Source organism: Prionailurus bengalensis, chromosome D1, assembly GCF_016509475.1.
Source record: "Prionailurus bengalensis isolate Pbe53 chromosome D1, Fcat_Pben_1.1_paternal_pri, whole genome shotgun sequence".
Classification (NCBI taxonomy): Eukaryota; Metazoa; Chordata; class Mammalia; order Carnivora; family Felidae; genus Prionailurus; species Prionailurus bengalensis.
The window spans coordinates 12,188,910-12,199,498 of NC_057346.1; the positions used below are offsets into that span (position 1 = coordinate 12,188,910).

The window sequence follows — 10,589 nt, forward strand, 5'->3', positions numbered from 1 at the left end:
ACATGCGAACAATCAGCTAGGCAGAAACTACAGCAAATTGTTTAATAACTCAAATCTAGTCTCTAGATTTTTAGCTTGCATGCACCACTGGCTTCTCTTGTGTCTCCTCCACTTCTCCCCCCGCCACCTTTTCCTTTTTGCTTTTTAAACATTTTTCCATCTCCTCAGCTGTTGGTCTCCAGACAGAAGGAAGGGGAGAGTGGCTATGGGGCCTCTCAGGCCCCTTCTCTTCATCTCTGCACCGAGGCCGGTGTGTCAGTGGCCAAGGAGACCCCTGAGGCTCGTGAGATGTCCCAGGAAGGGGAGTGGGACCTTTGCAGGGACATTGCAGCCTTTCCTTCCCGCATGGGGATTATGTAACTTGAAACCTGGCACAGAGCTGACCACCCGGGACTGTAGGTGTACCATGCTTCCCACCTCCAGCCCGGGCCTCAGTTCTCCCCCCCTCCTCTGGTCCTCACAGCCCATACCCGAGTCTCGTCCCCACCCACCTCCAGTGCTGTCAAAAAAGCCATCCGCTCTCTGCCTGCTTCCGATCACTTGCTGCTGCTCTTGGTCCCCACGTGACCCTGGGGGCGTTGTCCTCACATGCAGGTTGGGTCACGCCGGCACCCCTGTCCTTTCCTGGCATCGCATAGCCTGTAGCATGAAGTGTGATCTGTCCCACCTGATGATGTGGCCCGGTGGTCTTATCCTCCACTAACATCCCCTGCTTGTGTCCGTCCTCAGGGTCTGTCCTGTGTCTGCCTGCTCCGAGATTTTCTTGAGGTGTTTCCTTGCTTATCCCAGCCCCTGGACCCCTCCTCCAGCTCCTTGGCTGCTTAATGCTCTTGATTTCTCAAAGCCAAAGTTTTCATGGGGTCACCCTGTCTTGTCCCCTGGTGGGCCATCGACCTGCCTGGGAACTAGTCTGGGTCCCTATGTGTGTGCTTGAACTCAGCATCCCCCTGGTCACTTAGCACAGTGCCTACACTTCGTGACATTCATGGAGTGTGCCGGCCGGACACGAAGAGGGTCCAGGCCATCCTGAGAAGTATGGATGGCCTAGTGGGGGCAGCTTTGAGGAGCCTGCAGAAGACCAAGAGGGCAGAGAGCTGCGGTATCCCCAGTCAGTCCTGCTGGGTGTACCAGCCCTTGGAACTCCTCTGGGCTTGGCTTTTTAGGCTTGGGGTATCCTACTGGGACTGTCACGGTCCCTCTGACCCAGGCACCTTCCACAGCCGGGGATTTCAGGGGATGCTGAAGGAGCACTGTGGGCCGCTGAAGGGCTTAGCTGGCCCAGGAGGCCTGCCCCAGCTGACCAGTTTAAGGCAGCTGTTTGACATCTGGCTTAATCGGGGCCGGTGCTCGGGGCCCTCGGGATGAATCAGCCAGGGCAGCTGTCTCACTGCACACATTGCAGATGGACTGCCCCCATGGGCGTGTTCACCTGCTGGATGGATACCGGCCGCTCACTGTCCCACAGACCACCCCCTTAGGCAGGTGGAGCCGAGCACCCCGGCACCTCCTGAGGTTCTCGTGGCCCTCGGAGGTTGGGAGTCTTCAGAGGGCTGTACCTTGTGACTCTGCTTGCGGTCAACCTCCCACTGGCCACGGCGGTCTCACTGTTGCCAGAGTGGGTCCTGCAGGCCCGGGGGCCCCCGGACCAAGCTGGGTTAGTGCTGGTGTGCTGGCGTCATCACTGTGCCCCTTCCAGGAGAGGCCTGGACAGATTGCACACCCAGAAGAAGATAGGGGCCTGGCCCTGTGCTTTCTAAAGTCAGACAGACCTTGGGCATTTTCAAATCCCAGCTCTGCCTCTTCGGACTGTGTGACCTTAGGCAGGTTATTTAACCGCTCTGTTTTTCCATTCGTAAAAAGAGAGAGGACGATGCCTGCCTAGTGGGGTTGGTTGCAAGTTTTCAATGAGATGGCGGCACAGGTAAGCAGCGGCACAACACCTGTATTCTTCCTTTCCCTCGTGCGTGCGGAGGCCGGGAGCAAAACCGCGTTCCCGCTTTGTGCCCGGCCTTCCCTGGACCTGGATGCAGGCAGCGACTGCTGGCAGGATGGAGCATGGCTCCAGCTGCCCAGGCCTCTGAGCATCTGCAGGGGTGGCTGTGAAGGGAGGGGGAGGGTCTGGCCTTCCCACTAGTTCATCTTAAACCCAGCCACGAATGGGACTGAGGCAGGGAGAGCAGACCACCGCTTTGCTGTCTCCGTTGGGGGACCCGGGAGGCAGCAAGGTCCTCATGCTGTCCTTCTCTTCACCCCACTACCTATGTGAAGCTCCTTGATTCCACACAGAATAGACAGAGCTCCGCCCTTCCTCCCCCTCTGGGCTGGGTGGACAGATGCTAGGCCTGTCTACCCTTCCCACTTACTTGCATCCTTCACACAGGGCAGGGCGATGCAGGGCTGAGCACAGGTTATATCACCCAGATGCCACCAAGAGGGGAGAGATGAGCTTCCCAGGGGAGCTGACACGCTGAGGGAAACAGGATCCAAAATGGCGGGCAATGAGCCACCAGTTAGGACTCAGATGGTGGGTGTAGATGCTTCCTCATGGGCTGCTGTACCCAGAATGGCTGTGGCTCCAGAACAGGTTGATCAGAAAGTGGGCTGATAATAGAAAATAACAGCCTGTTTGTGTAGGGTACCATAATTCACCTGTGCTTCTGATGAGTGCAGGGAATGACCAGACAGAGTAAAATGGAAATCTCATGACGCTCATTAGCTTAAAGCCCTTTGACAATTGCCCATTGGTCTTGGGACGCAGCCTAAACATCTTCACGTGGCTTTTGAGACCCCACATGACCTGGCCCTGCCTGCTGGTTTGGCCTTCCCCTCCACTGTCTCCCCGTCTCTCCAGCTGTGTTGTTCTTCTCTCTGATCCTCCGATCGGCTGCGTTTCTTTCCAGAGTGTTCAGGGATGCTCTTTCCCGGGTGCGGGGTGACATCTACAACGGCAGCAGAGACTTTGTCCAGTTTTCCATGGTTATATCCCCAGTGCCCAAAAGAGAGTGCCCCTTATAGAAGGTACTAGAATAATATTTGTTGGATGAATGGACTCTTAAGTGAAAGGAAGAGAGAGCTGGTTAAAAGAATAGGGTCTGTTGGGGTGCCTGGGTGGCTCAGTCAGTTAAGCTCAGCTTCAGCTCAGGTCGTGATCTTGCGGTTCGTGGGTTCCAGCCCCGCATTGGGCTCTGTGCTGACAGCTCAGAGCCTGGAGCCTGCTTCAGATTCTGTGTCTACCTATTTCTCTGACTCTCCCCTGCTCACACTCTGTTTCTATCTCTCTCTCTCAAAAATAAATAAACATTAAAAAAAAATTAAAAGAAAAGAATAGAGCCTGTGGCTAGCCTCCGGAGAGGATTCAGACCTAGGCAGCCGGCGTTCGAACGGCGTGTCTGCAGCTTCCGAACTCTGGGGGAGCTTTGGACAAGTTGCTCAGTCTGTCTGTGTGCCTCATTTGCCTTATCTGAAAGGTGAGGTGGTAGAGATGGGATTTTAAAGCAGTTATGTTCGAGCAATGGCTTGGGTGCATACCGTCTTCGTTACCGTGATTCCTCACAGAGGCCACCCTGACTTCCCAGTACCCTGCCTCTGACACAGCACTACACGCGGCCGCTGACGCACATTTATTGTTGCGACGCATCCGATCCTCTCTTTCTCCTCTCTCTTTAGGTTCCGTGAGGGTGAGCGGTAAGTTGATGTTGTCCGCCAGGGCAGTGGCACACTGGGTGCTCCATCAACGCTGGGTGTGCCTGTGGGTTTGCCCCTGAGCTTGGGGGATTGGAGGCACTGGTCCTGGCCCTGGCTCTTGCTCTCTCGTCCGGACCTGGACCAGTAAAGAATGGCCTTGCGCTCCGCCCCCCTGAGGCTCTCCCCGCTCCTCTTTCCCACAGGCACGGACATGGCTGTCTTCTGTCTGCTGTGCGGGAAGCGTTTCCAGGCTCAGAGCGCGCTCCAGCAGCACATGGAGGTCCACGCGGGCGTGCGCAGCTACACCTGCAGCGAGTGCAACCGCACCTTCCCCAGCCACACCGCCCTCAAACGTCACCTGCGCTCGCACACAGGTAGGCCCGTGCAGGTGGCGGGTGGATGGTCGGGCTCCCTGGGAACCCGTGTCTGGATTTACCTCCAAAAACGTGGAGTGGAGATGTGAGGTCGAGTCGGCCCTCCGCCCTTCTTGGTTCGAGGTGGGCGTGCGGGCGCTTCCGCGGTGCAGGTACGTGTTCGTGGTTCTCCCCATCCCACCCTGGGGGTCTGTGGGTCCCAGTCTCTGTGCGTTCCACACAGCAGGTGCTCGTTAGAGATGCAGGCTCTTGGGTCCCACCTTCGGAAACTTTGACTTAGCGGATGTGGGTGGGATCCGAGACTCCGCGTCCTTGATATATATTCTCAAAAGACTCTGAGGCAGGTGGACCCAAAACCTATTTCGGGAAAAAAAACTACCTGTTTGGTCTCGACCATCTGCCACAGCCTCCACCCCACGACCATTCGCTCCTGAAGTCCCCCTCGGGCTCCTAAGGGAATGTTGCAGAAGTGGTCCTGCTGGCTCTACAATAACAGAAGCAAATTTTCTATCCTTAGCCCTTAACCTTGCTTAGGGGAGATGATGAGGGTTTATGAACAATGAGCCAGAGGCCGGGAGAGGAAGGTGGTTGTGAGTCAGGGACTGGGCCCTGTGCCCCACCCTCTAGATGGACCCTGAGGGCTGAGGGGCAGATCGATCCCCTAGCAAGGTAATGGGTGACTTAAGTTCATTCCTTTCTCTGTGACAAAATTGGGTCTTTACCGACTGTACCTGGAGAAAGGAGTGTCCCTCTCTGAGTCTGCATGTGTCTCTGCTTGTGCGTGCTCTGTCCTGGGTTTGGAGTGGGAGTGGGGGACAGGGTGGGCCCGGGAGACAGGCACACTCCATATCGGGGTGTATAACGGGGTGTTTGCTCATGTCTGTTGGAGGGGGTAGAAAAAGTTGTGTTCCTCAAGACAGGGGATGGTAGGACCCTCTCTCTCCTCATTCTTGGGTCTTGTCACAGCTCTGGGATTAAGTACACAGGCCAGGCCTCTCGTGGGTGGCGGGCTTTGCAGAATGAGGAAGGGGCTTTACTTATCCTGGACCGAGAAGGCCTGTCCTGCCAGTGGTGTGCATCTTCATCAAGGAGCCCCCCCCACCCCGCAACCCTGCTCATGCTTTTTGATGCCATTCACTTCAGGGGAGCATATTGCCTTCACATCACTTGATTTGCTTAAAACTATTCAGGCTCACTGGCATAGGACAAGGAGAGGTCCCATAAGGTAGGTTCCCAACAAGAAGGGCTCAGGAGGAGGGAATATCAATGAGGACTTTCTCTAGTGACTGTATAAGCATCCCCTGTGGTATAGGCACCAGCCTGTCCACACCTCCCCCACTGGGTCCCCAAGTTCAACCTTAATGAACAAAGTGGCCAGTTACCTTTCAACCACTTTGAAGCATGCTGCCGGGTCGAACCAGTGTGGGCTTCATGGGACTTGAATGGTCCCAGCCCTGTGAAGTCCACCCGGGATGTGCCCTGCTCTTCCCTTCTGGGAGTGCAGACGTCAGAATATCACCTGCCCCTGTGTCAGTCATGCACAGATCTGTGGGGAGGGGCTATTCCAGACATAGGTTGGGAGAAGCAACTTGCTTGATCTAGGAAATAGAGCACGTGTGCTACCCACGCACACATATACACACCCATCGATTTTCACCCCGGCGAGGCCCTGTGCACACAAGCCGTATGTATACAGGCTGAGCACACCCCCACACACAATGCCTCATTAATATTCCGTTGTTCTTGGCCCCGTTGCTGCTGGGGCCGGGTGTTTAGCATCGGCAGCTGTGTTTTGTAGGTTAGTCCAGCCGCGCTCTTGGCATTGATGGATCCCTGATTCACACGGCTCATCATATAATAAACTCTCAGCTGTGCTAAAGGGAGGGGCCAGAGGAGGCGCTGGGATGGGGCCAGGCCGGTGCCAGGGAAACCACCAGGTGAGGACAGGCCGCTGGGGTCACAGATGCACTGGGCAGGCCAGAGGGGCTCTAATTAGTCTCGTTTGTCCTGCACTTAATGTCAAGCTCATTAAAGAGGGTACAGAGTTAATCAACGTGCCACAAATTGGATTTTGAGTTCTGCAGCCAGTTTTGTGTACATTTTGGCCACAGTGACACCATTAAGTCTCAGGGTGAGGGTTTTAGGCCAGGTGCTTGCCATGCTTCAAAGTGCATGTGTGTGCGTGTGTCTTTTTTTTTTTTTTTTTTTTTTTCCCCTCCGAGTTCCTCTTTACTCCTTTCCCTGGGCTGACTCTGGAGATTTCCTATTCAAACTCATTTAACATGTGATCCACTTCATAATTAAATTCATAAAAATCTGATCAAACAAACCTCTCTGCCTTAACCCTTTGTTTTTGGAACTCTCAGGGCCCCCCTCTGGAGGGGAAGGGCACAGGCGGTGGCTCTCCGCTCCCCGCCTCCCCCGGCCGGGTGGCTGCCGATGTACGTTTTAATTACCGGGCTCTCGCTGAAGTCTCACGTGGCCCTTGCTTTATTTATTTATTTATATCTTAATGAGGATACTGAATCCTTGATTAAAGTCGTTATCGTTGCCAATTCGGCAAGGAGGGGAAGTCGGATGTCAGACGGTGGGGGGTGGCTGTGTGTGCAGGCGTCTGCACGGGGAGAGGGGCACACGGGCACAGGCCCGCACAGACTGACCCTCAGCCCCACAGACACGCGGCTAATTAGGACCAGCATGTGCACGGACCTCCGCTCCCTTTGGGTTTGGTGGGGCTGGCGGTCAGGGCCCGGGTGGTCCGCACAAGCCTGGCAGCCAGAGGGCAGGCAGGTGCCGAGAACCCCAGGATTCAGTCCGGCCCCGGATCTGCACGTACCTCTGAGCCAGGGCTGGGCCCCGTAGGTTGGGAGGAATTCGTGTCGAGGGATGGCTCTGCTATTGCGCCTTCTCCTGTCCGACGCCTCGTGGGAGCGCTCCCACCCTACCCCTCCATGACTTCTTGTGGGGAGAGAGCCTGCAGTGAGCAGACCCCAGCATCCACTCCCCACAGAGCCCTAAAAACCCTTCAGAACCATCAGAAGAGATGAGAATTTATGTGGGCACAGGGGCCTGCGTTGGAGAGGGGGGAGGTTGGGTTGGCGGCCTGAGGAGGAGAGAGACAAGAGAGTAAAATATCATTTTAAAGAGGAAGTGAAGGCACAGGCATGCGAGTCTATAACGAGGAGGACAATTTATGCCCAGGCACGAGTGCGGTTTGACATGGGGATAATGAAAAAACGTAGGTCATTGTGGATGACTTAAACCTTCAGCAGCTGAAGAAAATGTATGAAATGCAGAGGACATTACACGGTTGGCAGGCTCGCGCATCTGCAGAGGGACAAGTGAAATACAGTGGGCCATTCTTTACCATAAACTGTGGTTGTTGGAGATGCAGCCCAGAGAAATTGTAATTACAGTGACAAGACGAATCAGCGATATTTAAATATTCATGAACAAAGTCTGGGGTGATCAATCTATCTTTATTGTCTGTGCCTTTACTCCTGTAATAAATAAGTAGCTGAAGTCCTCACCTTTCAGCCCCCGAAACCCCCGCGTTGGGTGGTTCAAAGAAAGTGATGGTGGATCCCCACACCCCGGCTTCTCACCCTCCGGAGGACTGAGGGGTGGGAAGCGCAGGAAGGGGAGGCTGATTGGGCACTGATTCCAGGCCATGGACGACAGCTCTCCCCGCTGGGTGGAGGGAGCCAGTAACAACTTCATCTACCCCCCAGTTCCCGAGCGCCTGCTCTGGGCGTCCCAGTGCTATGTACCGAGGCAACGGGGATGCATGAGACCCCTTCTTACCCTGGAGGGGCTTCCACTCTAGAGGCACCGAGGGCATGACAGGAGACACGCGGTACAGCGTGTCACTTAGAGGTCTGATGAGTATCGCGTGTCCACACTCTGGGAACGAGATCTGAATCCCGACTCAGCTGCTTACAAGCTGTTTGACCTTAGAGACCATCTATCTCTCAGCCTCTCGTTCTTCTCCTCTGTACAGTGAGAATCCTGTGTTTCTTGCTAAAATAACAAAATGCTAGACATTTCTTCTCTTTTGGGACAGAAGAAAGAGAGTGACTCAATTTGCCTGGAGGGTGGGGGGTGGCTACAGGGAATCTTCCACACCATGGTGATGTGTGAGCCGGGCTTTGAAGGATGACTAGGAGTTTGCTGGGCAGAAAAGAAGAAATCAAGCAGAGAGCATAGCTGCTGAAACTAAGGAGGAGGGAGAGAGCAGAAAGCATTTGGACGGGGTGGGGGGTGGGCAGTGTGATCTAGTTGTTTCTCAGATTGGAGGGTTTTTTTTTGAGGAGGGGGGAGTCAGTCAGGCTAACATGGCTTTTGCCCCTGACCTACAGGAAAGGAAGAGAAGGGAGCCTGAGGAGCTGGGGGACAAGGTTTCAAAGCCCACAGGTCTGCTTTCCCTCTGTGGGGGCCTGCTTTCTGGGGATTGCTGTTCATCCCTGAACCAAATGGGCTCCCTCTTCCTGAGACTGGCCCTTGACCCATGGGCAACTGAGGGGCCACAGTGAAGTACGGACCTCTGTGAACACACTGTTCACATTGGGAGCTGGAGGGGGGGGGCCCAGGTCTTTCCATGGTCTTTGGAGAATGGGGGTGAATGCAGGCAGTCTCCTCTTCCTGGCGTACTGAATGTGGCTTGTGGTCTCCTAAAGAGGGGGAGAGGCAAGGCCTTGATCCAGCCCCTTGTCCCCACAGGCGACCATCCCTACGAGTGTGAGTTCTGTGGCAGCTGTTTCCGGGACGAGAGCACGCTCAAGAGCCACAAACGCATCCACACGGGCGAGAAACCCTATGAGTGCAATGGCTGTGGCAAGAAGTTCAGCCTCAAGCACCAGCTGGAGACGCACTATAGGGTGCATACAGGTACTGAAGACCGGTGAGGGCACCTGAGCTGGGGCAGGAACCTGGCTGAGGGGTAAGGGGCAGGTGGCTCTCCAGGGCAGCCCGGGCGAGGATGGTCCAAGACTTACCCCAAGACTGGAACGTGACTCTGGTGAAGGTTAGCATGATGGCCCAGGTGCCACTGCCTGGGGTCAAGGCTGAGGCAGACATTGCTAATTGATCATGGCACGCTTTCCAGGGGCCCAGACTAGCCTTCCAGGCAGCCATGCCAACGGCTTGCAGTTTGTGCGTCCTGATTTGGGGTCAAGTTGGCCTGCTTACTGAAAAGTAGAAGCTGGGATGGTTTCTTGTTACTGGGGGTTAGAGTAAGAACTGGGGGGTGGGCACTGAGTCTGGTTAGGATGAGAGCTGAGACACTGTTGGGTTGAGTTCTTCTCAGAGATCAGAGAGGCAGGTGTATTTACTAACCCCTCTTCATGTATAACGTTGTAGCATTTCACAGGGCTTTCACATTCCTTTTTATGCAAGAGAAATGTGATCAGAGGGTGGGGTCTGAGGACAGAACGAGTAGACATGGCCATGGTGTCCAGAATTGCCAGATTCGGGGGCAGTGGAAGGCTGGAGCTGGCCTGCAGTGGCCCGTGAAAGCCCATCTTGCCCATCTCTTCCCAAGTGCAGTGACATCACCTCAGTCGCTTAAAAGCAGCCGGGGTCAGAGTAGTCCCAACATGGCCATGGGCAACTGCTACAGAATCGGGCCTTTTTGGAGAGCCAGTTGTTAACTGCTTCCCAGCAGCACATTGCAGGTTGGGGGGACGGTGTGTATTCAGAAGGACCTCCCATGAGGATACGAGGCGTAGTGGAAGCTAGTGGAATCTGGTAAACTTGAAGCCTCCTCTGATCAGGGGAAACAGCCGTCCTGACCAGAAGACGGTGGGGAGAGGTGACTGAGGGGTGACTGAGGACAGGTTGTGCTGGCCGAGGGGAGAGTATGCTTCCATAGGAGGTGGGGGGATAAAGGAGGCAACAAGGAGAGGATGCGTGCTGTCATAGCTGTGTGTTCTTGCCTCCAGCCTGGGCCATAAGGAAAGCCTTGGGTGGGGTGCTTGCTGCTGACAGCTAGAGTCCCTCCCGGTATTTTCCAGAGCCCTGGGGCTTCCTTAGCCCCCTGCTGGGGATGTGACCTGGCGAGCCGATCATTAAATGCATTGGTGGTGACTATTGTAAATAGCAGGTCGATAGTTAGATCACTTTGGCTGTTCATTACTTCATTATTTGCTGGGGCCTCTGCACAGAGGAGTATTGATAGCGAGATGGCTGGCCAGTTAATTACTGTATCGAAACAAGGTTCCCTCACACCCTCTGCTCAGCTCCAGGGGACTCTAACTGGGAGGAGGCTGGGCAGCAGCTAGGGTGTGGCAGGGCACTCCCAGGCTCTCTGTCCCTCACTGCTCTCTAGCCCCCGGGGAAGGCAGGGTCCAGGGCACCTGCTTGTAGCCTTAGAGGAGTAGGCATCCCAAATGGAACACATTTGAAGGAAAGGATTCCCTCATTTTCATCCCCCTCCTCCCCACCAGCTGTAGCCTCAAAACGACTCTATCCCCGTGTTCCCCTAGAAGGAATATCCCGAAGGACTTTCAGGGCCTCACTGTCCCTTCTCTAGAC

The 10,589-nt window shown here is 55.0% G+C and overlaps 1 protein-coding gene across 4 annotated transcripts in view; it reads left to right on the top strand.

Moving 5' to 3' along the window:
* Window positions 1–10,589, top strand: part of ZBTB16 (zinc finger and BTB domain containing 16) — a 196,926-nt gene that overhangs the window by 180,432 nt on the left and 5,905 nt on the right. For all 4 annotated transcript variants that reach the window (XM_043579387.1, XM_043579386.1, XM_043579384.1 and 1 more), the window contains 2 exons: window positions 3,888–4,058; window positions 8,778–8,945. In XM_043579387.1, the coding sequence (XP_043435322.1) occupies window positions 3,888–4,058; window positions 8,778–8,945 (339 nt within the window). The remainder of the gene's footprint in view (window positions 1–3,887; window positions 4,059–8,777; window positions 8,946–10,589) is intronic.